Below are 27,457 nucleotides of genomic sequence, written 5' to 3'. Positions count from 1 at the left end.
GAAACTGGTGCTCTGACAATATTCCAGCACTCATAGGCCATTCAGCTGCAGTCAGCCAGAGATCATTTTTGTGTAATCTGACCCGCCTGCCTACATAGACAGTTCTCGGCCTTACCAGCTTTGCTGGGGCAGCGTCACAGACACCATGCCTCCCCCCCCCTTTTTTTTTAGCCGGGCTGATACCCCCAACAGCCTGCAGCCCTCCCCTCAGATTCACATGGCGGCTGAGTATCTGCAGGGTGGGGCTGGAGCTGGGGACTGTTTTGAAGTAAAAGCTCACCACGGTTTCTACGTGACTGTGAAAAACACCAACAAACGATGGACAGGAAACTGAACCTAAACCGAGCCGAGACGTTCTCCTTCGTCAACCCGTGGATCAGATATTTTCTCTTCTTCTTCAGCTTCTTGTTTTGGGTGAGTAAAGTTGCACGGCTAAAGGAGCTTCCTCTGGGTGGAGGCACGGTGACCCAGCTGTTGTAGGTATCCCTGAACACCATATATTCTGTCATATTAGTTCAGACCATAGAAATCCTCAGCTATCAGGGAGCTGTGGCTCTCCAAAAAAAAAAATGCAGATCTGCAAAAAAAGAAAGCTAGAATACTCAAAAAGGCAAAAGAAAAAAAGAGCATAAATAATGAATGAAGAAATATAATTCAGACCGTGTTCAGAGCTGCAAACAGCAGGAACACCCAGCCACCCTGCTGCTTCCTATTTTAAGTTTACTACAGTTATATATGGACCCTGAGATTGCTCATACATCACTGTAGCAACTGTTGAGTGGTGCATTCTTATCAAATCAGTGGAGCACTGACTCACGCTGAAACATAACACCTGGCAACTGCTGGTAGTCATCTGAATGCTTCTGTATATTTTCTCTCAAGCACCGTTACTGGAAAGTTGTTGTACAGCGTGTCATTGGCGGCATTGTTTCACGACATGACTGCACAGTTTTGGAGTCCATATTATATACAGCAGCAATTCCCAACCACGGGCAATTATACCCCAGAGGGTACTTCTGCAAGAGCCAGGGCGTATATGGAGAGAGTATGAGGTGGCAAAAAAATGATTCCAAAACGTCAGTGCCTGAACCAAAGACAGAGTGAACTCTGAGCAGTAAGCTACAATTAACAGATACATAAGACAAAAGAAGCTACAGATCGAAAGTATCATTGAAATGGATAGTGGAAAATAGAAAGCATTAATAAAAGCATTGCATGAATGTTTAAAGTAGTGATTGATAAACAGTGGAAACAGTTGGATGTAGTGTCTAAAGAGCTTAACTCTAGCCATAAGTATGACATCAATTAGAAAACAGTTAGCTAAAAGTAATGTGTAAATTATTAAAACAGAAAGTAAATGAAAATATGGTTCAAATATCAATTAATTAATGGTGGAAACAGCTTAAATCTAATGGATAAACCATCCAAATTGTTGACTTAGACGCCATAAAGCAGCTCAACTTCATAAATCATTTAAATGGATAACATAGAATAGAAATAAATGTATTATGTGTTGTGATCATTAACAAGCAGTTGTAATGTCTTAAACACAGCCACAGTAGTTAGCACAGATCTCATGAATACATATTTATTTTTTAAAAAAACCCTTACATAACTAATTATTAAATAACTAACTATTAAATAACGCCCAGTTTAAAACCCACTCAAATGAACACATTTGCTATGCGATGAGCGATGTCAGAACTGTAGCGGTACATGACACAACAAAAGGTATACAGGCTGTGAATACAGTCTACCAAGGGTACAAAAATACGGAAATTATAGAAGCTCCACTGCTGTTAATCAGTGTAACGAGAAAGGCCAGGACACTCCAGGGACAGAGAAAGGTGTAGGAGACACTTTGATGCAGCCATTAAACCCTCCATCAGGCTGCTCGTCCCTCATCAGCTCATCACCTCACAACCTCACCAATACACACACACACACACGCACACGCACACAAACACACACACACCGTTGTGACTCTGATTCCCCTTTCTCCTGCCACATTACTACTTTGAGCACATGGATCACATTTGCAGCTTTACGGAGTCCCTACACCTTCATCATAGCCCTGTTCATCCAATCCTCCACCAACACAGGGAGGGGGCGAACACTGTATCGCTCTCTCGCCGTGTTTAGAGCCAATCAGCAATAACTGCAGCCCTGGCAGCCGGGCCCTGTGTTGACTTTGTTTATCAGACACGGGCTCAGAAGTGAACAGCGCAGCCCCTAATCCATCAGGCCTTTGTGCCCGCGTCCCCGTGGCTCAGTTCAGCTGGCTTTCACCTCAGGCGCACAATCCGCTCGGAGAAGCCCGATTCATCCCTTTGAAAAGCCTGAAAAACAGAGCTGGAACACATTCACCACGTGTGTGCGTCTCCCGTTGCAAATGCAAACCGCCACCTGCACTCTCATACAGTGCACACACACACAGTGTGCAGTGACAAATGGAGCTGCAGGTGCACACACTCCTACACAATAGAGTACATGCCATAAAAATGAAGAAACTTAAGTTATCAAGAAAGAAAAAGTGCATCGATGTCTTGTGTTTTCCTCGCTATCATCCTGTCAAGACAGATTATTGATTCAAGAATGCGTGGCAGATGAAAACATACCATCTCAAAGTAACAATTTACTCCTCCAGAGCACACAATTGGGTCGGGCGAGGCGGCTACCAACTAAAAAAAAAAAAAAATTACACCTCAATCACAGCGGATTATGCCACGGACCACGGATCCTCATGACCTCGAGAGATCCGAGGCTTCCAGGCTTTCCAGACAGAAACAAAACAAATCCATGTTTGTACAGGCTGAACAAAAGGCGCTCGGTACACAAGCACACCGACATTGTGCACACACACACAATTAGTAATCAGCAGAATGTCTGTGAATCTGGCAGCTGGAAATTAAAGCCAAGCCATGCAGATTGTTATTCAAGGTGAGAAAAACAATCAAGGAAAAGGAGGAGAATTAGTGTTGACAACGCAATCAGTAGGAAGCACTCATTTCACCCATTCCCCACCCTGCTTGCTGTTGTTTTGGGTGTCCTCTTCTAGGGTGGACACGTCCTCGTGCAGCACCCTTACTGAGAGAGCACAGGAGGCCGTCCGTGCCTGCATGTTGTCACCGTTTTGAGACCTCATTAAATTACATATTCTTCATCTACTGCGTGCGTGGTGTGGGCCGCCACAGTCTCTTTTGTGTTTAATATTTTACACAGTCGGAGGGTTTTTTTTTTTTTTCCTTTTTCTTTTTTTGCAGTTTTCTTTATTTTGTAAGAACAGCACCGAGCGAGTCTCCACAACGCCATACTCCTCACACACTAAAATCTTTGCTTTTTCTCAACCCTCTAACTTTCTGATTTTTTTCCCTCTCTTTTTATGCCCTTGTTCATGACACTGAGATATTCTTTTTGAAATACAGTCCACCTACGGCAAGAACACTGCTCAGTCAGAAAAAAAAAAAAAAAACATGGGTGGATAATAACCGTGACTTTTTTCTAACCAAGGTCAAGCTTGGCTCGACGGGGAGCTCCATACCAAAAAAAATGCTCTTGTGTGCTGGATTCTGAAGGATAAGTCTTTGAAATCGTAAGTGGACCGAGTCTGTCAGAAAAACGAATTCGCCAAACCGACGCCCTCCAAGATTAAAGCAGAGATCCATATGTTTTCTTATTTGTTTTTTCCGCTGACATCCATCTGTCTGTGGTTGCACGGCTGCAGGTGCTGTCTTTACTCAGCAACCGTCTGCTCAACACTCGGAGCGACACATTTTCCGCCCAACAACCAAAATAAAGCACACCCACGGAATAATAACAGTGGTTTTGAAGTGGCTGATTGGGACAGAGGTGGATTCTTACTCAACTTTTTCTTTCTTTTTAAAAGTATGTTGTTTTTGGGAAGAAATTGTAATCAAAGGAGAAAGATCATCATTGACTTGGTTTAAAACTAAATTAACAAATAGACCATGAAGGACAATAACATTTCTGCCCTCTTTCTGGCTTTAAACACTGTTCTGAGAGCCTTGTGTTCTTTAGAGAACATAAGTTTGCATCATTGCCTCATTACTATTGTAATTATTAGAATTCTGAGCATGAATTTTCTCTTCAAAAATACATAAATGTGGAGTTCAGAAGGGTGACAGATGCAGGGATAAAGTTTCCCCTGACCCGGCTAGTCTGTGGTTGGGGTGAGAACAGTCACTGACGATATGTGCCTTTTGCAGGGAGTGAGGTACCAATGATGCATTGGGCAGTTTTCACCACCCTTTGCTTTCTGGTCAGACACAGAGCAGCAGCAATACCAAACTGTGACACAGTGGGTAAGGATGCTCTCGATGGTGCAGCGGTAAAGGTTCACTAGAATCTGAGGAGACAGATGGACTTTCTTTAGTCTCCTCAGGAAGAAGAGACGCATCATTTGACTTTCTGTAGTTGACAATGAGCTCTTTGGTCTTCTTGGTGCAGTTGTAGGTTAAGAGGGAGTGAAAGAGGGGGCTCAGTACACATCCTTGTGGAACGCCAGTGTTCAGGATGAGGGTTGAGGAGGTGTGGTGTTTAGGGTTTCGGAAGTTGAGGTAACGGGAATAATATTGAGTAAATTCCTTGTCAAGCGTTGCTGTAACTGAGCAGTGATCACTCTTATGTATGTTAAATCTGAAGCTACGTTGACGCTTGATACCTTTGAACAAGGCCATGCTAGATGTTTTCAGCTGCATCTCTGTGGTAAGCTAAACTAATGTAAGCCAACATTTTCGAGCTGTCTTAAAAACAATAGAAAGGAGTTGTGTAGGTGTGGTGACATGGCGAGCAGGCAGGGGATTGCTAACTGCAAAACAAACAGGACGTCTACAAAAACTGCGCCTACAGCAGCATTAAAACGTCTAAAAATGACTGGGCCTCGTTGAGTTAAGTGCGACATTAGCCCAACTATTTACAACAAAGTTCAAACCCAGAAAAAAAAATGCATAATAACATTTAGTAACAGTGTGCTTCATTTAAGTCGCCTGTCTGTGTGATACATCCGCCAGTAGACAAAGTCTTACCTTGGATGAATAAAACTTTAATTTCCTCATCCTTGAACATGATTTCGACCTGAGTCACTGTTTTCATCAACAAAAATGCCCCCTGGTGACAGAAACCACACTTTGCATTTAATGGAAGTTGATGTTCTCATCAAGGGAACGAGAGAGAAAAAAGGGGGGGTGAGCAAACTTTCAAAAAAAAAATGTCAAACTGTTACACCAAATCCTAGCACATTTTTGTTTTGTTTCTTTGCTGTTGTTTTTTTGGTTTTCCATCGTCATGACAAGTGATTCCAGCACTTTTGGGCAGGTACTTCGAAAATACCAGATGTCTTCAGGCAACATGTGAAGCACAGAACAGGGAAAACGATGTGCTAACTATGCTCTGGTGTTTTTGCGGTTAAGAATAATTTGCCTCTTTTCTTTCTCCAGGTTTTCTCCTTGCTGATTGTCGCAATCGGGGTGTATGCTAAAGTCCAGAAAGCTACAGGTACACCCACGACACACTTTCTCCACACCATATATCATTACGTCCGCTAAGCTCCGGCTCCAAGTACCGTTCCTCCGTGCACCGCGCTCTCTCAGGCTGCGCCGGTGGGAGTCGCTGGCCTCTTTTTAGCTTCACACCTGTCGGGTTTCCCCGGACAACAAAACAATAGCTAGTCAAGTTCGGTGGGTTGGAGAGTTTTTAGCGTTTTATCTCGTGCCACTGTTTCAGCCTTTCAGCATAATTTGAAATAATATAGTGATTGGACAACAAAAAGGATTAACCTGGGCACATTTCACTGATTATTCCTCTGTGTCCTGCATAATCCATGACAGATCACTGATATTTTAAAGGAATGAAGCGGGCAGTCTGTTTAGGAGGGGAGGATGGGATGACAGAAGAAGGGTTTGAGGAAGGGAATGACCTCAAAAATAAGGTTAAAAAGGGAGGGCAGAAAAATAAAAACGACGATGGAAAAGAGATGATGTTAGAGGAGAGATATCTAAACGGGGGATGTTTTGTTCCTGTCTTTCTGCCAGACACGGTGCGGGACACATTCCTCATCGACCCGGCTGTCATCTTAATTGTGGTGGGGGTGGTCATGTTCTTCATCACCTTCTGCGGTTGCATTGGCGCCCTCCGAGAGAACATTCGCCTCCTCAAGACAGTAATAGACACAACACATTACTAATACTGGCGCTCTGTGCTTTGCTTCCGTTACGGAAGCTCAGAACAGATTTAATCCAAAACCAAGTCTGGCATCTCCTGTGCAACAAACAAACCTGACAGTCTGTTATGATTCGGTCTCACTCAGGTTGGGCTTTAACATCTGTGTCTCACTCTTCGCTCTAGTTCTCCTTCAGCCTGACATTGGTCTTCCTCACCCAGCTGGCCATAGCGATTCTGGGCTTCTTCTACTCCGATCAGGTAACTAGTCTCACTTACTATTCTGTGCACTAGCTTGGTTCCTCTATACACGGAAGGTGCCATAAGGACACGTTTGGTAAACCAGCTCTCTTCCGCCGTGACACCATGAATGCCCCTGAGCGCTGCTGATTTGGTGTGTTGTTTTTCTGGCTCTCTCTCTCCGGACATTCTGTTCATTTATATAAAACTTAATAGGACATCTGATGCCGCAGGGGTAATGTCTTGTCAATGTCTGAGTGTCACAGCGTACACTTAAAAACACACAGTGTTTGTGTCGCTGTCCGTAAGCCCTGGGACGTGTGTCTTAAGTTTGTTTTGTAGAGGAAAACATCCTAATTCTCTCCCTAGGGTGCAGTGACTTAAACAGACTTAACTGGAAAGTGCTTAAAGGATAAATCTGGTTTATTACAGCTTGGGCCCTGCCCTGTTTTGGCCCATCATTTGTAATTACAGTGCATCACACAATGGGAGAAGTCAGACGATCAGACAGATTTAAACAAACGTCCAGGTCAGCCAGACTTCTGGGGTGGAGAAAATGCCATTCACAGTTAAAACAACCATCTTCTAGGTCAACTCACACACCTACACACTGCAGACTTTCTGGGTGGCTTGCTTTTAGTTTTATCTGCAAAAAGAAAATGATTTGATGACTTTTGTGAAAAAGCATAACAAATTTTATGTGAACAGTTGATGTGAACGGTTTTCCCCACAATGCAATGGCCAAAGTAAATGGAGGAGCTTCACACAAGTGCAAAAAAAAAGCTAAAAGAAAAAAAGAGCTTTCGAGACCTTGTGAAACATAGTGAACTGAAATTCTGACATCTTGCACATTGCACCTTGAGAGCCAGGTCCAAACCCCCAGTGTTTAATGAGTTCACGCTGAAAAAGGATTCTTATTATTTATTATGTACAGCGCCGTCAGTAGACTAAAAAGAACACTTGATATTTTGCTGTTGATGTACGTTATTTTCCCAAAGTGCAGTGCACAAAGGAGACAGAGCTGCTCGGAGCTGCAATAGAACTTGGATGAAATAGGACTGCAGATGGTGGAGAGACAGCTACTGCAACATTTTTTGGAGAGAGACGCACTTTGTTGTTTTGCCCGTTGCGAAGTTTAAATTGTAGGAAATTTAATGTACACGAGACGATGTATAGTTCCGCCTCCAGTGGAACTGTGCTGTATCATTTCCTGTTAGTCTGAAACGGCACAATGTGTTGTTGTCTTGAATTCTAGCTGCATGAGCGTACTGTACAGACAGTATGCACGGTGTGTTCCAGCATGTACTGTATGGGGGTTGGGACAATTTTATTTCAATTAAAATGAAAAATATTACAATATAATTTTAGAAGCCTCAAGAGAAAAAAAGTTTAGCAGGGTTTGATTAATGAACAGAATTTTGTGGTAAGGCTTCTTTTTTTTTTTTCCTATCCATCCATTCGGAAAATATTAATCACTCTGTGAGGCCTTGTAGGGGCTCCAACCCCTGAATAAAAGTGCTCCTGTCTGTGTGACAGCAGTTCACACAACTGCACGAATGTAAATGTATGTGCACTCGTCTGAACTTCCTGTATGACCCCAGTGGCCACTTCGGAGGCTAAGGGGGGGAGGGGGAAGGACTCCCCCCTCTAGCATCCACTCATCTCCTCCAGTAACATCCCATTAGGGCTCCACCGAGAATAAAAACACACCAGCTAACGGTGGCAACATTCGACGACATCAGCGTCTGGTGGCGAGGTGCCTGGTGCCTGATGATACCTCTCTCTTATCCCCTGTGTTCTCTGTCAGCGCTCGGGCTGCCTGCTGCTAAACAGAGCAGTTTAACAACCCTCGCAGCATCCTTCCCCGCTAAATGATTCAAATGCTTCGGCACTTCAAAGTGGAACCAAATGTTCCATTTCAACAGATCCCTTGAAGGAGACTTTGCCGCTAATGACATGGGGAGGTGTGACGGTGGGCTCCGAGGCCCACGAGCGTGTTTGTACCACATGGCAAGACAGAAACACAGGGGAGGGAAGGGTGGGGTGGGGGAGGTGTAAAAAATCCTAACACAATTTAGTAAAACTACTTCAGGATAAAAAAAATTTCGGGCTATTTTGATAAGGCTCGCAGTATTTATCAACATAACCTGCTCTAACATGGCTTGTAATGTGAACAATTCAGACAGCCTTCAGCAACCGGCGCTCACTGAAGTTCATTTCAAGCTTAATGAAAATTTTAAAGTTCAACAGCCAATTAGCATACACCGCTCCTATTCGCATATGTTACAGCCGAGCACAGCCTGTGCTGCCGTAGCCCTCCTTGTTTTCAGAATCTAAAGAAGGACGGCGCTTTGCATTCAACACATTTTCAAACCCCATTTTCCATGTGAGCATAGAAAAACATGAATATTAACAATGCCAGACCTCGTTAATAGCCTGAGAAAAAAAAAAGGAATGGAACACAATGGACAGCGAGAGCCGACAAAACAAAAGTAGCACACCATTTTTTGGAAAACGTCTGAATTGAGCTCATTTGGTTCCAAGTCCTCCACATTCAAACAAATCAATTTCATTTATATTTCATCGGAGTTGTGTTTGTGCAGCTCAAGTGGAGCTGATGAAAATTACCACATTACAATAATAACAAAATGGACTAAGTTTGAGTAATTTTCGGCCACGGATGGAACAGCTTAAATCCTGCCTGTATGCACAGGATCGGGCATGCATCGTGTGTATTGATCTTCAGAGGCATGAGCGGTTTATTCTTATGGCTGTGCTGCTCTCCTGCAGCCATCACACCGCAGCAGGAGGCCTCGCTCCGCCGCCGTCTCGTCGAGATGCACCGCACAGGATGCTCATACATACCAAACGAGGGGACGTTATTATTTATGTTCCTTTTCACACGAACATATACATGAGCACAGAATATTCAGTGTGGAGACTGATGCTGCAAATCTCAGCCAAAAAGCTCATTTATGTCTAACATGTGTCCCTCGACTGCCTCTTTTTTTTGTAATTAAAAAATACATTTGCAGTGCAGCGCCACAACACGCGTATAAATAATGTGCAGATTACAACACTGTGAAAACCCAAAGAAAGCGACCCGATCAAGCATTAATACACGCCTGATTGCTCTTAAGAATTGGTTTTAACTGAAGATTTGAGGTTTTCCCCTAAGTGATCCATTTTGAGCCGAGTGAGGATTTCCACAGCGTCTGTCCAAAAGGAAGCTCCACAAAAAAAAAAAAAGGCCCTCTGCAACACTCTGCAATAGACACAGCGCAAGTAATTAACTCAGCCACAAACCTCAGAGGCTTCGCCATGTCACTGAGCACCCTAGGAGCCTGGTTATAGAGACATCTGTAGATAAGTTCACCTCCACCAGTTGGATTTTTTTAATGAAGTTATTAAAATTTAACAGATTACATTTTTTTAGAGAATTGGAAAAACTCATAAGGTTATTATGCCGTTGATAAACTCCAACTCTCTCTCTGTATCTGTCTCTCTCAGACTCGGGATGCTTTGGGAAAGTTTGTGAAGAAGGCCATCGTGCACTACAGGGATGACCTGGATCTTCAGAACCTGATGGATTACATCCAGCAAGAGGTGCCGCAAATACTTCCACTCAGCTGGAGCCGCTGCGCGCGTGTCTGTAGCTATCCACATCACATAAGCATTCGTATTGATCACAGCTAGGGGTTTACTGGAAACGTCTAAACCGAGAAAATCCATGACCAGACGCCACACACAGCTGCGTGTCGCGCGTTGATCTTGGCCTCGGTGCGGGCTTTTCCACAGGAGAGGTTGAATGTTACATGTAGTTCCTGCACTCTGTGGGTCTGCTCATGCGACAGTCCTCTCCCCATCTGCACTCACTGGCACACTTGTGAGCCTGGGCTTTTCCCCATGGGAGAAGACCAGACTGGCAGGATGTGCAGTACAGAGCATGTTTCTAAATATATACCTGTACTGGGCTCTCCCTCTCTCTTTCTGTCTGTCTCTCTCTCACTCAGTTCAAGTGTTGTGGGTGGAACAACTACACAGACTGGTCTTGGAACCTGTACTTTAATTGCACACATGAGAACCCGAGCTCCGAGCGCTGTGCCGTGCCTTACTCCTGCTGCACTCCCGTTCCTGGAGAGGTGCGTCTTAGCTTTACAACATAAACTGATATAAGAGCTTCAAGGGAGAACTGCCAGCTGTCAAGAAACTTTGAGTGCTTCAAAGAGGACTAGTATTGAGGTGCAGGCCAACAAAGGGCATTTGTTAGCTTTAAAAAAGAGGTTTCGGAGTGCTGGATAGCACCTTACTGTGTTACAAGGTGTTCTGTGCAAAAACCTCTCGGCCTATCAGTCAACGAGGACACACAGTGTGTACAAGTTTCAGATTTTCTGGACCAGAAAGTTAGAGTCAAAAAAAAAACCAAATATACATATACAACAGCATGCATAAGCCCCATCCGAGGCAGTCTGGTAACTGCTGCCCACATCTCAGATCTGTTCAGTGATTCAAATCAAGTCTGAAGTTGTGCCCACTGACAGCTGTTTCCCCCAGTTAGAGATACAATTGACCATTCAAAGCCTATTAGACAGATTAAGACAGGGGACATCATTTTATATACACAGCCAGCTCGCTGCATACAGGAAGAATAGCGAGAAAAAGTCCATTTGCAGAGGTAACAACTCTTAAATCAACACATTTCATGGAAGTCATGAGACAAATGCTAAATTAACTGCTCCTTGCCACCACTGCCACAGTGACTCACTACTGACAGGTTAAGGCAAAGAGGGCTAACGTGAACGAACAATCCTGCATGCACCCACTGACTGCCATCAATTAGAAGCAATACATTTCAACGAATATCTTTAAAGCGTCAGAATCCAAAATTATCTAGGCACCACACCAATCTGTCAGTGGCCTGTGCAGCCAGAGTTTCTCAACAATGACAAACACAATTTGCATTATTTTGACACTGAGTAAGTAGCAGTGTGTCAAAACTGCAGAGGCTTGATCTCTTTTGCCTGCAGGCGACATCACCATGTCTGCATCTGCAGGTAAAAAATTGTTTTTTAGTTTCCTTTCCTTTCAGCAAAGTAAGTTGTCGTGAGAAGAACTGGTTGAAAAACGGCCATCCTGTTTCTCCCTGGTGAAGAATCTCCAGCTTGCATTAATGATGAAATGAATGGTGCGTGGCTTTGATCGTCTTGAGTGAGTGAGTCAGGAGCCAGTTTCATGAGATGATTTGCATTAATAAAAGAAGTTCAAGATGACATAATAATCAAGGGAGACGTCGCTAAAATCAAGCCAGACAAACAGAGGATGTCTGCTGAAGCATTGCATGCAACATATAGTGTTGATATAAGTCCAGCGTAACAACCAACCTGTGAAGCAGTGTTGGCAGTGGTGACACTTTTCTCTGTTTCATAAAGGTTTATGAAATTCTGTCAACACAGAATCAACACGCACAGCCGCCTGCACATGCATATAACAAATCATATGATTCACAACGAACACATGGGAAATATGTGCAAAAAAACATGCATGGTAGCAAGGAACCAGTATATATGCAAATACCGCCCTCATACATGCATGAATACACACATGTGCACTCACATAAAGACACATAAAGATGCTGTCTAACCTCTGTGCAGGCACACAGCAGCACGACTCCCTGGCCGCCAATGACAATGATGCCGTCTAGTTTGTGTGATGAAGACAGAACACTAAAGAGCCCATGTAGGTCCATCACACTAATATTGATTAAACATCACGCTACACGTAAAATATATCACAGCAACCTTTTTCTACATGGGGGGAAAAAATCAATTAATTAAATGCCAGCAGAGCTGATGCAGTGCTGCAACCTGCTGTCCAGAGCCAGTAACTGCGTGTGATCTTCAGGGACTGAAAAGCTGTCCTTGTCACATTAAGTGGACGTGGTTTTCTCTGCGCTTGGATTCCATTTCTCTAATGTCAGCAGACTTTTGTAAAAGAAATTCTCCCATGACTGCCAAAATAGTTCATATCTTTGTCAATGCAAAAAAAAAAAAAAAAACCCACACAAAACACAATGAATGTGAAACAGCTGCCTGGGGAGGGTTACCCAGTTTTTGGCAGGTCAAGATACAAGGGTCACCTCTGGAACGCTCACTTTTTCTCTCTCTCGTACAGGCAGTTATCAACACTATGTGCGGTTTTGGGGTTCAAACCCAGAACTACCTGGAGGCAAACAAGTCAATCTACCCGGTGGGCTGTGCGGACAAAGCGGTGATGTGGATCGAGTCGCATCTGTTGCTGGTGGGAGCACTCGCCCTGGGTCTGGCCTTGCCTCAGGTAAATCCAGATATGCACTTAAATTAATGCAGGCTGTGCACTAATTGCAGTTACCAATGGCAAAGAACTGCTACCAGACAACTCTGGGATGAAAAGACTCCAGTCTTCTCTTAAATAAGCTCAGACACTCACACAAGTCAATACAGGCATCAACTTGGGGCTACCCTAATTGAACAAGTAGCAAACAACATATTGACGGGCTCCACTGCCTCAAACACAGACTCGCATGGCACATTTGGACCAAGCTTAGAAATTCTGACTCTGCACCCCAATCAACAGAAGAGCCTGTGAGAACATCCCAGCATGAGGTCAGATGGTCTCAGGTAGGATAACCTCATCTTAGCACCAAACATCTAATAAAAATCTTATTCGAAAAGAAACCAGCGGGGTGTGAGGTTAATATGAGGCTGGTGAGATAGAACTGATTTACAATGGAAGGTTATACCAAGACAGCAATAACTAGGCACAATGGGACGATGAAATTTTAATGGCACATTATTCATTTATTACACTGTCCTAGTCCAAAAGTGCAGGTTAATGTTCAACCGAGGTAAAAATCTCTGTGTGATACTGTAAGATTATGTGCTTAAGACAGGAGAACACTGACAGTTCCCTCCTCCTCACCGCGCCCCACTGCACAACACAGCCCAAATCCCACAGCATTAAGTACTGTTAATAACTCCAGTCAATATGTTAGATTGGCCGTGAAAACAAATTAGCACTTACCAAGAGCTGCCTCTAAATAATTAGTCCGCTTACTTATCAAGAGTGATTCAGGTGCTGTCACATTGCATTCTCACACAGCATGCAGCTTTGCCACTGGATCTTTAGCCTCATCTCTCTCCCGATCTCATATCTGGCTGATTGTGTCCCCAAAGATTCTTCTAAGAGGGAAGCATGTGAATTACCCATGAGTCCTGTCAAAACAATTGCATTAGTATTCCAGTTGCTTTGATGTGCAGGAAATCTGATGATGAAGTCCTTTTTTCTGTTTCTGTCTTAGCACATGCTAACCAAACACCATTACTGGATTTGTCTGGCTGTCTATATCAAACTGTTAATTATCGAAAAAGCTCTGTTAAGCATTTTGTTTACCCCAGAATGTGTGTGTCCTTGCCATGAGAAACACTGTGATCAGCTCTATAAAGTTAAATTATAAAGTGTTATAATCTCATAAAAATGAGTACAAATTTATTTAAAGTGAAGCAACCAAAACAGTTGTGTCTGAATATGGAATGTTCCCTTCCTGTGCCAAATGAGCACTTCCACACCCGTCCAAGAGACCTTGAAATACTCAGCACAGGCTGTACTGTTACAGAAATTCTGTTCTTTAATCTTAAGTGGCTGCTGCTGTCCTCTAGATTGCAGGCATCGTGCTGTCCCAGATGCTGATCTCTCAGATCCAAGATGAGATTACCTCAGTGTTGTGAGAGCAGGCCGACACGGGGGGAGAAGAGGGAGGAAAAGAACTGACTGTACTGCGCTCGGCTCATCTGACATGTGCAAGGACATCTTTTTTACTGCTACCATATCCCTGCGAGTACATTTCTTATTCTAAATGTGCCATTGCCTGCGGGCATAAAAGTGAGGTGCACTTTATCGTGTTGCTCAAGTAGTCATCACACACAAAGTGCAAACTGTATATTTATTGGTTTTGAACATGGTTTTTGTATTGATCTTGACATGCAGATTTTATTTATGAAAAGTATTTATATTTACATGTGATGTTTGCAAATAAAATGTAGAAGAAGAAAGTTCTATAATTGCTATATTGTATATTGATTAGAGTTGTCAGATTTGTAAGCTAATAGAATCAGTACACACAATGCATACGCTACTTATCATGCAAATTGGCAACCTGTGGTTGAAATTAGCTCATAACCTTGAGAAAAGTGCAAATTTGCTCACTTAAAAAGCTTAACAGGTCAGCAATCTAAAAGGGCACGGAGGAGGACTGCTGTATAAACACTTTCACAAGTCTCGACAACAGTGCCAAGTCCTTGCCATCTGGTGAAGGAGTCTCCTCTAGCTGAACGCAGGCACGTTAGATATTGGTGTTGTTTTGGGGGTTTTTCCATCTGAACCTAGCAGTCACGTCTAGGCGTGAAGAGCCAGAGCTCTCTTCATCAGACGATCCGTCATAGGGGAGTCTGGCCTCACGGCATCACGCTCCACCACAAGACATCTGCAGGTATTCAGCACAACATGAAACAGAAAAAAAGACATGAACACAGACTGAGAGACGAGCTGTAACTGATCAATAATGTAAGTCTAGCATGATGTAGGGACAGGGGGTGTCGGTTACATAACGGGACCATACGTACATTCCATATGTATGATGGAAAGACAGCAACAAGAGACAACTCTCCCCGGCAACAACTTTATGGTATGATGAAATCCAGCACTTCAGATAGTGCAACATCTTTCTTTTTTTGCTCCCATAATCTCTCAGCAGATTTTCACATAAAAACATGGATGGCCAACACTGAAATTGGAATAGACTGAAGCGTTCTGTTTGGCCTGAAATCCCAGTTGTGCATTACCTTGCTAGTTTCTGGTGGTGCTTGTTCTCTGACTTCAAGGCTGCATGAATAAGCAGTTGATTGAAGACATCCCTCTGTAAACAACAATAGACAAACCCATTAGGAAACACAAACCTGCTCCAACACTGTGTATAGGGTCTGTCTACCCTGGTGAGGTTTATTGTATGTGCACTGTTGCACCTTTGGGAACAAGTTTTCTGAACACAAAAAACATAGAGTCCATCAGCGTCCATCACAGAGATTCATTATTCATACAACGGCGCTCCACATTCTCACGTTATGTAGTATGTTTATGGCTTGAAAGCCTTCAGTGCTCTTCACCCCTGGCCTATTTCACAACAACAGGGATTTCTGTTCCACTCAAGAAAACATGGTACAGTACGATCAAAGATATCCAAAGAGAGTAAAGCCTCAAGCCTGCACATATTTCAACAACACTCACTGCAGTTAGGTTTGGACTTGATTTTGTTTCGTTTTGCCCATTATACCCCTTTTCTTGGACTTCACCTGTGCATCACTACCACCGATATCCACCATGTGGTAGCGTAAAGGGTACAGCAGCTCCACAGCTCCATTGTAGTTGCCCTTGTTGTACTCCATCATGGCCTGACAGATTGGTACACCGACAGTCCCAGCCAGCTGATGCTGCTGATTATCGCCGGGTTCTCTGTAAAGGAAAGGAGTGTTTTGCAGCAAAGGATAAGAAATGCACAGGCACACCTAAAGGTTTAGAAAGTAGAGAAGGGGAAGGTAAGTTATTTTGGGGTGAATGTCTGTTGAGAAATGGCACACATATCATACGATTGATAGTTTTCATCTACTGTATTTAACACTGCTTAAAGCATGTGACAACAGCATGTTTCATATTTTTAAGTGCATATGAGATAATGTTACATTTTTGAGAATTATGCCTTCTAGAAGACACACATTCAGCATATAAAAAAATATATATATTTTACTTTGCTACTGTGACTTAAGAAAAAAAGAAAAGCAGACCCCCATGTTGGAAGCTGAATAAAAGGAAAGCTGTGAATGACACTAATATGTAATCTTCTTCATTAAAAAATAAAACAAACATCAACAAATTCTACAGAAAACACTCTAGGTGCGTTTATTTATATCAGACTGACAAGTTGATTTTTTCGCATTACTCCACAGAAATGTGAAAGTGAGGCTGTGAGGCTTTCTGGGATTATCTAACGCTTAAAGTCACTGCCTCTGACTGGAAGAGGAAGTATGTAAAATTACATTGTGGCAAATATGGATTATGTAAAACTGTGCAATCCTTCCAAACAGAAGTGACACGGTATACTCTGTGTGAGCGATGGAATTAAATAAATGCAAAGCTCAGGCACGTCCTCAGGGCTAGCCTGATAATTCAAAGGAGAGCTGTGTTGAGCTTTCTTACTCCGTCTCCCGAAGGTACATCATCCAAAACTCTTGTAACTTGCATTATATTATGTAACAGTGAAGAACATTTACATGGTTTTAAAAGGGAGCTTTTCTGTGGGTTGTGGGACAAAGCGCAGAGAGCACAGGCTGTCCGTGGACAGAAACCACAAAACTCCAGAGATGCAGCAGCTGCTGGTGCATCTGCTACAGAGGGGAGACCCGGATATCTCAGACGGACTGCAGCTCTGAATTTCCTTTCTGACTGCATTCGCTCTCCCTCTTGCCATCCTACGCTCTGCCTTGTTTCTGTCTCAGTTTTACATAAGGCCTGTGTTGCTCTTATGTAACACTGACAGAGTGTTGAGGTGTGCAGTGAAGGGGAGAAATGGTGCAGAACTTACTTAGCCAATTCCTGGAGGCCCTCGAGCAGACGCTGAGAGGTCCTGCTCTCTTTAGCTCCCAGCGACACCATGAGGAAGTGGAGGTCGTTAAACAAGGTCACATGATCGTCTGTGTGTGGCTGCGTAACCTGGAGCAGCTCTCGCCAACGGTCCTTCACACACACGTCTGACACATGCACCAACACAAACACAAATATTGCTTGAAGGCTGCAGGATGCAAAAAAAACCCAAAACATGTTTTTTGAAATGTCAGCAGGTGATTTAGCGTCTGTTTTTAGTCTGAACAGAGTAGAACAAAAATTGCTCAGAGGTTCTGCTAATTACACAAAACACAGCACTCATCTCATTAGCAGTTTCACTTAACACCATACCATCTGAAATAATCTCAGATTAGATGTTGAAGTAGCCCTTCAGCCAATTAGCAACAAATGAAGAGTTGTTGCCGCACCAACATCAGCAGGGTGCACAATTAACATTTTTGTCAGACAAATGACTAGTGAATGCTCAAATTTGACCAGTGATTCATTCATTCATTCAGTCATTGTTCTCTTGGCTGGTGAGCATATTTTACCAGCATCTGGCAAATGGCTCACATAACCAGACCTATCTTCACAGTGCTTTGCTGAAGAAGATTTAATTCTGTTATATGGCAAAAAAAAAAAAAAATGCTCTGGCCAGTTTCTATTTCTTTAAACCAACCATCAAAATCCAGCACTGTGCTGCAACACTGCCCCTGCACTGAACATTCTGCAAGCACCATTTGAAGAATTTTTATCAAACTCTGTCTACTATATCCAAGACATCATATGTGATAGACGGGAAACTCCTTCTGTTCCCTTCCAAATTTGTCTTAATGCAGATAGTGGTTCCATTAGCAATTAAACGTTGGCATTGGCACATATCTTACCCTCCATTTCAAGTCTGCAGAGCATTGAACTGGCATCTACCATGTCCAACATGGATCCTGTGGCTTTACAACGTCTGAACACCTTCATGAAAACAGGACAAACTTTCACTATTCACCTTGAAAACTGGAGTATTGAACAAGCAGCTGTCAGCACACAAAGACATTTTTCAGAGAAATACATTTTTACATGTTTATCTCTTGCTGGACTTGCACTGAAACATGTGGTTTAACGTTCATGAAATTCAGCTAACTTGAGAATATCTGTTGTGTTCAGACTTATCGCAGTGGTAAGTAACACCATGAAATGTTCCTGAAGAGACACAGGACATAAAAGGTCTTTACTTCACATTTCTCTCCACTATTTTTAGAGTGGATAAAAGAATAATCAGTTTTGGCAGTTGACAGTGAAATGTTTCTGCACATGGGCTTGACCTCCATTTGCACACACTTGCCTCCTTCAATCACAACAGGCAACAACACATTGCTTTTAGTCTGCTTCCCCTGTGTATTGGAACATGGCAGAGCTCTTGGAAGGAGCGAGTGCGTATGTACTTGGACAGATATGCCTTTAGAGTTTGGATGCAACACAACACAAACCAACCTGAGAGTCGAATATTTGCAGAGCATCTTCGTATTGCCCCTGTGGAGGAGGAAGAGGTGAGAAAGATGAATTTGCATAACTTCCGACTTGAGAAATAAGTGACGTTGACAGATTGTGTTGCACAGAACTCAAATTAATCTGGCAATATAATCAACTCCAAACTTCAAACAACCCTAGGGAAAGGGTATCATAAATACAAGTTCCACAAACACTCCTATTACCAACTATTCGCTTGACTGAGAAAACTCATTAGAATCTTTACCTTCTCGATGAAGTATAGAGCCCAGTGCCAATAGTTATGACTGGCCAGCACGTCAGATCCCTGGAATTAAACAATACATATTTCAAATATCTTTCCTAAGGCTATTTCAAGATGTAATTTCATTCAGTGGACAAACTGTACAAAGCTGTACAAGGTTGCTGAGATGTGATTCATCACAGACACGCTGCCTAAGGTTGTTACCTGCCAGTCTTTCTCTCTACCCTCCATGAACTTTAACCCTTTGTCCACCTCTGCTCTCATCTCATAAACGTGGGCCACCGAGTGGACAGACCAAGCATCATCTGGAGTCACAGCGAGGCCCTGCACAAGACAGTTCAACAGTTAGCAGAGAGGAGAAGCAATACTGATAGAGCAAAATGACAATTCAAAAATAATGGCATGCTCAACTCTCAGTGGCTGTCTTTGATTTCATCTCTGATGTTCCTCAGTCTTTTCTCAAGTGACCGTCATGTCACAGCTACTTTGTATGCATTACGCATTCAGCACAAAAGAGTCAGGCTGCTCAGTACTGAGAGAGCTGCTCATTATTGCTGTTCGACTGCAAATTACTTGCAAATTGAACTGACACAATCACACACACAGCCAGGGCAACCTGGCTACAAAATGACAGCAACAGACGACAATGAAGAAGAAAATCTCACCTCCATGGCTACTTTCTCAGCCTGGTCATAGAAGCGAGTCTCCAGGAGGCCAAACGAATACAGTCCTTTCAGATAGCTGAGGACACAGAGAAATCATTACAAACTACAGGGCAGAACGGATTGCTTAACACCTATCGAATTCATCGGACATGAATTTAACTTACATGATGAAAAGCAGACACTAGCTTTGTGAACAACGTGTTTAATTGAGCAATAACAACAATAGCTAAGATGAGAATGATTTCTAGCGATCCCAAAGAAGAGGAAACCTGATTGTTACTTGAGCGTCAGCTTTTGTGAGGCATCATGTTGAATGCCGCCTTCAGATTATTGCTGTGTGGAAATATGGGCCTTTATTTTCATTGATGTAATGTTGTGACAGATTGATGACATTCTAAAATTAGAAATTAAGAAATAACCGTGTTGATTTGGTGTTGTCTGATTCTCTTTGAGGAAATTTTGAGGGAGTTTGATGACAGTCAGCTGACAGTCACTCTCTTAGGTGACTTTAAAGGCCCATTATTCTGAGGAAGACACAATCAGTACTGGAATGTGTGACTGACTGGGCCAGCCTTGTCATGAGGTATGTAACCATTGTCCTGTTGCTGACTGAGATGATCTCTCCATGCTGCATGTATGAAAGAGATCTCATTCATTACACAGTCTGTAATTATTCAGAGTTAGCAGCTCTCTCACAGAACACTGAGGATCTGTCTCTGTTTTACAGACATAGCTGGCAGACATGGTTTGACAAGCAAGCCCTTCTCCTCCTGCAGGACAGTTTGGTTCATTCACCTCAACAGATTCCTCTCCACATTCTCAATGTGAACCACTTTCCCACATCCACCAGCCAACCTGCAACACTACAGCACTAAATACCATAATTAGTCTTACACTACCTGTGTTTGCAGGTCAAAGAATGGTGGGTTTTTAATAGTCAATAGCAGCAGACTGGAGCAGGAAAGGGCCAATATCACCCCCCACACTGTCAGAAATAACAATCTTTGACTAAATTAGAAACTGGACAATTGTGTATGTATCATCTAAGTCAAACTAATAAATATTTCTGTATCAGTGATCATCAAGCTAAAATTAAGATATGCACAAATAAATCTACAGATCTCTGATACAACTCCGTGTGACTCCAGATTACACAGCCATTGGCCATTATCATAGCCAAGTTAGAGGGAAACCAATAGTTTCCTATCAGTGCAGATTAATGTTGATCTCCATTTTCTCACATGCCTCTTTTAATACTTTGTATGTGCCCAAGACCCTTGATTTGAAACTAATCCTGCAGGAGCAGGATCTGTGACTTCCCAGATTAGAATCTGTTTGATAGGATCCAGCACCTTGTTTGTTACAATCAAAATCAGTAAATATATTTTGTGTAATATATAATGTTATCTATTCTGTTACTTATATGTTTCTTGCTTGCCTAGTTTAGATGCATTCTATATCTGATTTTAAAAGAGGGAAAAGAGAGAGAAAGAGAGAGATGGGTTGGGTTACACAGTGATGCATAGTTTCAGTTTTGTGCACATCAAGCCGGCTATGCTGACATGTGGTTTACTGCTTCTTAGTGGCTAAATATTTTGATGCTCAGGATTACAATATTCTTGGTGAAATGTTCAATGGAGTATGGCTAAATTAGGATTTATGCGTGTGTATAGGTACGTGATTTCCGTAGAGCTGAAACAAAGCAAGAGAGGAGATTGATTGATAGAAAGGCAGACAGAACATGTCACGTAGTTCATTTTCTAAGATTGCTGACTTTCGTGGTTGTAAATAAATCTTTTGGCCCTAATTCCACTAGTCCATCCATTGTAGTAATCCACCACAGAGAGAGAAACAACAAGAAGGTGAAGGGACATTTAATATGAGAGAAAGAGAGAGAGAGAACGTGTGCTGCAAATAATTCAAATAATACCATTTTTTTTCCAAAAAATGCTCAGTATTACACATCCAGCTGTACATAAGCTTATTATTATTATTACTTGCACAGTTTCAGTCATTATGAGCTATTTAATACATCAAAGGCACATTCTGTCTCATTATGTTTTACATAAACCTGTAAGCAGTACGAACTCCATTCACATTTTTAAATTACTTAACTGTGAATAAGCTCATCATGATGACACAGTCACCTTGTATATTATATGCATTAAAGCCTGATGCAGAAGTACTCTGAAGACCCCGTTCACTCTCATTACATCTAGCCAATAAACTCAAGTCAACAAGTTGTAACATTCAAAGCTCCTGAATGCTTCTCTTGTAATGTATGCTGTCTTCTATACCTTGACAAGGGCATCTGTGGTTTCCAGTAGGGCAGCACCCGGGCCACAGAGTCCCTCATCGGGATTTGGGCTCCCATGTAGAAGTAGGCATCGTGAGCAAACTTGAGAGCCAGCAAATCAGTGGGGTGATCGACCAGAATGTCTTCCCAAACATCACTGGCCTTGGGAAAATTTCTATAGGAAAAAGCAATTCACTGTCAAAGACGAGCACAGCTGTTTGAAGGACAACACAATCAGCCTACCAGGAGAATAACACAGATGTCAATATGCTTTGTGCCGATTGGAGGGAATTAGAGGTCCTTGAAAAACATAAGTAGTCCTCCAAGACAATGTTGACTTATAAAATGTCTTGTTAAATATCACAGTATATCTTACTAAACCACAGGGAGTAAAACACTGCAGATAAAATACACATATTATTTGTTCGACTGTGACTAGAATTTACAGAGGAGTCTGACACACTGCAACAAATTAAATGTTGAGGATCTGAAGCATATGACTGCATCACATGAGGAGAGACAAAGAGGAACTGAATGGCTGTTGCTTCACAGATAAAACACATTATTGTAGTCTTTTCACAGGCAACCTATTTCCTCTGGCATAGTGGTAAACAAAACTGATCTCTTCTCTGCTGGGAACTAATGTTGCCTGACTGCACTGTAGCACTTGCTACACAACATGTTACATTAAATCAATGGAAATGTCTCTTTGTTGGTGAGATTATTTACCAGTTTTATATAAGGGGGGAAAACTTAATTGCACACATCTTTTATAAATCAATCTGGCTTTTGTTGTTCGACCTTGTCATAAAACCCCTTAACGCTACCACGTTCTCATCAAAGGTATAGTTAGATATGGACACAGACTCAAATTATTGCTGGACAGTACAGATAGAGACATGACTGATCATTACATTTTGATGTTGCGCAATCACTGTGCGGATGATGTAACTGGTGCTCACCATGGAGGCAGCAGATGGTGGCATGTAAAGGTAGTTTAGTCTCAATCCTAAAACCATCAGTTCAATGTCAGGAGTGCAAATACCTTTTTGACAGTTACATGTCAAGGTTCTCCTCTGTCTGCTTACGCTAGCATGAAGCTTAAGCATTTTGTTAGGTATAAAACAAAATGTGCACCTCAGTTTTAAATGAGTTTTAGTTTTGACTTGTTTCCAACAAATATACTATACTTAAATAAAAATATACTTTGTTATGAGCACGTTTTCCTTTTCGTTTTTCACGACAGACATTTTCTGTCCAGTCAATCGAATCATGGAAGCCAGTGGTTTCCTGTTAACTGTCCTGTCCTAACTTTTGACTGACAGCAATCCAAAGAAGTACGTGCTTATCTATTTTAATATAATCCCTTTATAAGACCTACATAAGCAAACAAGACCATCAGTGACAGGTTTAGCTTAAATCTTAATATAGTTATTCTTCATGCCTCTGTCAACAGGTCAGACTCAGAAATCTTCCAAATTGAATAAGTCCTAAAATTAAAACTGTATTTTATGGCAGAGTGTTGAGGATAAAGCATGAGAGAGGTTGCTCTGTAGTCTGGTGGTACTGTAGAGCAGCACGTTTTCTCGGATGCCTTATTACTTATTATGACTTCAAAGAAAACTATATCCTATAGGACTATATTGTTATTTATATATTCTGTTTTGACTGCACTTCCTGTAGCAACCTGTTTCTATATCTTACCCATGTGAGAAGTGCTCCATAGCCCTAACATGAAGCCTCTCTCTAGGCGTGATGTTCTGGCTGTTGGCCAGCTCCACTGTCCGCCGCACAGCGCTGGCCAGACGTTCATTCAGACGGGGTGAGCTCGCCGTTCCAACCAGCTCCAGGCCCGTACTGATCACATGGCCCATAACTACAGGGGAAAGAGAAATCACTGTCTTTTCTCCTGCTCTTTCTTGATGCAATTTTTAACATGATAATGTCACAGCTCGAGTACAAGTTTTCCTTTAGTGTCAAGCCAAATATGTGAAGGGGCACCTTTAGGTTTACAGTTTAAACAAAGCTTTTCAATTTCTGTTTACGTCTAATAAGATGTGAAGTCACCATTAAAGGTTTTCATCCCTGCTGTGTGCCCTCAGGACACATGAGGCTGCCTGCTGGTAATTCACTGTCTAGTTTGCAGTATAGGATAGTCTTCCATGTTGATGTTACTCCAGTCATTAATTACCTTTTAGTAAAACTTTGTTACAAAGTTTTTACTCAGTCTTAATTTTGGTTGACTTATTTGTCTTTCATCAGGGACTTAAAGAGCTTAAACGAGGACATCAGCAAAGCTAATTTTGTTTAACTTGCATATTCAGATTTCGATGAATCTATTGCTTATGATTCATGATAGCAATATAATTCATCTCAAACCAGAGGACCTCAGTTTGATTTCATTGATCAACAACAACACAGACAATATTTGAATGGTCTGAAGCAGGTAAAGTCAAAAGCAGCTTGCATGTTCCCTGGAGCATCAGTAAGTGTTGAACCTGCACAACAGAAGCTTGATTCATGTGCATGTACAACAGCCGAAAAACACTTGATGAGAGCGAACACATTGCAATTAACATCAGCATCTAAAACATCAATTACAACTCATAAAGGTAGTCTGTTTGACAGACAGGTGCGGATCAACCTCTGCTTCCTGAACTTAGGTCAGTACTTTTGGTTAATAAGTGACAGCATGGGAAGTCACTGCTATATCAAAGGTTTTATCATTTTAGACACACAGCAGACATATTTACTGGTGGTTGCATGTTAGTAATTACACCTAATTACATACATTATACCTGCACTAGGAGTGTGAAACATTGCCCAAAAATAACACAATATTTCAGGGTATTTCTGCAATAATTACATCCACAACTTGCAATGACTGTTAAGCTTGCCTCACAGGGTTTTCTGGCTCTCTTTGTACTCAGCCAGGTGCATCTGCTTGAAGAGATGACATAACATTTTCTGTACTGTTGCGTCTCCTTGCATTTCTTATGTATGACTGTAGTTTGTTGTAGATTAAATCATTTGTCACCAATCCACCTCTACTTACTATTACTCTAAGCCATGAATGTTGTTGTTACATTATGATACATCATCCTATTTTTTTTTACCATGTTGAAAATTATATTTCACAAACAAACCCCTAATGTGCACCTATTGTGTGTTTAGTAAGATATTAAAATGTCGGTCATTACAAGGGTCCATCTGGAGGTGTTTGTGTCAACTCTTCTTTTTGCAAGTCACGGTCCCTTCTACAGATGCGATTAGATTACTCAGTATGTCCGGTCTTATTGTCCATTGTTTATTGACTCCAAAGCACGAGAGATGACAAGAAAGCTTTTACGATCATTGCTCCCTCTATGTGCTATAAAAATTCATTTCACGTGAAATGTGTTTTGGAATTTTCATGGTCGACTGACTCGTCTTTAACCTTCTCTGTCAGGGGTTTTTAGACTGTGACTGAAGATGGTTGTTAAAGAAAGATCATTTGTAGAGCAAATTTAACCACCACTGCTGTGCGGTGCCTATTTTCAGGAAGGTTTTGTAAAAATAAACAGATTAATTCTTAAGACAACAGAGACTAATAAGAGTGTGTTTATGACCTCAAAGTTAAAACGGTATTCATCAACCAAGAACAAAAAGGACTTTGAGGAAAAGACCTCTCCGATGTTTATTTAAAGTATAGAGAGCCACAGTCATTTCTTAATTGGGTTATTTTTGCAGTGGATAAATTTAGTGCTGTTACCTTCATCTCTTTTAATATCTTAATGTTAACCCTCAACACTGATTGCTGTTGCTTCCTTTTACCTCCACAGCCACATCCCTGTCGGGTCTACTTTTACAGTTTCCATGTCTTGTCACGACTCGCCTGGTCAGGTGAAGTGACCACATGAATAACGTAATATAAAATGTCCATTTCACGTGTAGCGCTTGACCGCATACCGACTTACCAAAGTTAGGGTCAGCTGCCTGGATGGCAGAGATGCATCCTTCAAATCCTCCCAAGGTGTCATCATTCCTCCATGTCACGTACTACAAGGTAACTACATGGTGTTAATGGTAGTTTTGACCGATGTGCACACAGCAGTCACACCGTCACAGCGTGCCGCATGTGTGTATACAGTGTAGTAGAAGTAGTGTCGTGGAGGCTACCTGAGTGAGTAAGGCGTCATACAGCTTGCAAGCCTCGTTGCTGGTGGTGGACAGCGGGAGACCCTCTGCTCTCCACGCCTGAAACAGTCAAAGGTGCACGCAGACATAAATGAGCGCCCCGCGGAGGAGCACTTTTCCCTCCGCTCAAATCAAACGTGAAAACTGCACACATAGCTCAACCTCTGCTTCCTCATTCAACAGCTGTTTTTTTTTGTTTTGTTTTTATAATGTTGCTATTATCACAGCCAACGGTGTGACAAGCGTGTAGAGAGAGGAGCAAACTGACATGTTTGCCTGCAACAACTCAGCTAACTTTTGTGTTTTGGTGTCGGCTCCTACTCCGCCATATTTCAACTTCGACATGGATTCACTTGGACTTCTCGTCATCAGCGTTCCCTTATCACCTCCTCTCACACCACACACACACACACACACACACACACACACACACACACACACACACACACACACACACACACACAGCCAGCGTCGCTTCTTCGTCACCCTACTCTCTGCAGAAAATGATGGAGCTACTTCTTCCCTAGAGCCTCGTCACCAACCTGGCAGTCCCTGAAACTCGAAGAAGGCATGATGGCGCTGACTGTCTGACCTCCTCACTGACGCTCTGCAGCCTCGAACTGGGTCTGATTGTGGCCGTTTTATTAAATACACACCGGATGTTAGCCGTGGCTCCAGTGATTTCAAAATAAGTGCACGAACGAAACATGTACAGTTGGTATCGAAGTAGTCCTTCCACGCAGGTGTTCATGTGCACATTGCTTTTTAAATGCGGGGTGAGGTGTGTGGACAGTTTTAATAAGCATTATAACCGGAGGGATTTTTCTTTTTAGCGCTTCAAAGTTAAAGGAATATTCCACAGATTTTAAGCAATTGCTTACTTGTCCTGTGGAGGACTCCTCAGGAAAACAGGAGTCCTCAGTGTCTCTGCAAGAAGAAAAATTAGCCCACACACCCTTCCCCATCCCAGCCTGGGCTTCATGTCAAGGCAGTGGTGGCCTAACAGAAAAGTTGCTATCAGCTGCATTATGGGAATTGTAGGAATCCGTGGGTTAGGGTGCTTTGGACTCTTGCCTTCGTCTGCTTACTTATTAACTAAATTAAATTCTAACACTAAAGACCCGGGTGACTTACATTTGTCTTCGCCCCATTACACAGCCCACTTAACTTTGTTCCATATGTAGTTTAGGTTTATCAAGTATTTATCCAAATGTGAAGTCTATTAAGTATGTACGCCATTACGTTTTCTAAACCACCGTAGCCTGACCGCATTATGCAACCCACTTGCACACATTTGGGTTTGAAGTCAGTCCTCTTGTATAGTATCTCTGGTTCACTGCAGAAAGAGATTTTTTTTTTGTTAATGATTCATTAAGACAGAGCTAATGGTATTGGAGAGAAAGGGTTTGGGCTCTGGTCAGCTACAGCACAAAGTAGCAGGGAACTCTGCCAACAATTACATTCCTT

The 27,457-nt window shown here is 42.3% G+C and overlaps 2 protein-coding genes across 4 annotated transcripts; one reads left to right on the top strand and one right to left on the bottom strand.

The window, feature by feature from the left end:
* Positions 1-230: 230 nt before the first annotated feature.
* On the top strand, positions 231-14,792 carry tspan33b (tetraspanin 33b). Of its 3 annotated transcripts, none has more exons than XR_005076608.1 (8): positions 231-414; positions 5,457-5,514; positions 6,051-6,178; positions 6,364-6,438; positions 9,928-10,023; positions 10,431-10,559; positions 12,593-12,750; positions 14,112-14,792. XR_005076608.1 is itself a non-coding variant. In XM_037107933.1 (8 exons), the coding sequence occupies exons 1-8, from the start codon at positions 319-321 to the stop codon at positions 14,178-14,180; spliced, it is 813 nt and encodes a 270-aa protein (XP_036963828.1). In that variant the 5' UTR covers positions 231-318; the 3' UTR covers positions 14,181-14,792. The 3 variants fall into 3 exon arrangements, 2 of the variants coding, with proteins under 2 accessions (XP_036963828.1, XP_036963829.1); XM_037107933.1 differs by having other exon boundaries at positions 12,589-12,750; XM_037107934.1 differs by lacking the exon at positions 10,431-10,559 and having other exon boundaries at positions 12,589-12,750.
* Positions 14,381-26,660, bottom strand: ttc38 (tetratricopeptide repeat domain 38). The gene is made up of 14 exons (XM_037107932.1): positions 26,533-26,660; positions 25,973-26,050; positions 25,771-25,852; positions 23,519-23,690; positions 21,816-21,989; positions 19,519-19,594; positions 19,058-19,177; positions 18,857-18,916; positions 18,595-18,633; positions 17,994-18,075; positions 17,087-17,252; positions 15,801-15,960; positions 15,294-15,367; positions 14,381-14,935 (listed from the first exon to the last, which is right to left on the bottom strand). The coding sequence occupies exons 1-14, from the start codon at positions 26,560-26,562 to the stop codon at positions 14,848-14,850; spliced, it is 1,401 nt and encodes a 466-aa protein (XP_036963827.1). The 5' UTR covers positions 26,563-26,660; the 3' UTR covers positions 14,381-14,847.
* Positions 26,661-27,457: the final 797 nt, after the last annotated feature.

The sequence above is a fragment of the Acanthopagrus latus genome, chromosome 8 (genome assembly GCF_904848185.1).
Source record: "Acanthopagrus latus isolate v.2019 chromosome 8, fAcaLat1.1, whole genome shotgun sequence".
NCBI lineage: Eukaryota > Metazoa > Chordata > Actinopteri > Spariformes > Sparidae > Acanthopagrus > Acanthopagrus latus.
The sequence above is the reverse complement of the archived record's forward strand: the minus strand, read 5'-3'. Positions and strand labels throughout refer to the sequence as shown.

Coding starts and splice junctions, on each gene's coding strand:
- tspan33b (XM_037107933.1), top strand. CDS start 319: ATGGACAGGAAACTGAACCTAAACCGAGCCGAGACGTTCTCCTTCGTC. Junction 415..5,456: donor TCTTCAGCTTCTTGTTTTGG/GTGAGTAAAGTT, acceptor TTCTTTCTCCAG/GTTTTCTCCTTGCTGATTGT. Junction 6,439..9,927: donor GCTTCTTCTACTCCGATCAG/GTAACTAGTCTC, acceptor TGTCTCTCTCAG/ACTCGGGATGCTTTGGGAAA.
- ttc38 (XM_037107932.1), bottom strand. CDS start 26,562: ATGCCTTCTTCGAGTTTCAGGGACTGCCAG. Junction 18,917..19,057: donor GTAGAGAGAAAGACTGGCAG/GTAACAACCTTA, acceptor GTTTAATTCCAG/GGATCTGACGTGCTGGCCAG. Junction 18,076..18,594: donor TGCAAATATTCGACTCTCAG/GTTGGTTTGTGT, acceptor GTTTTCATGAAG/GTGTTCAGACGTTGTAAAGC.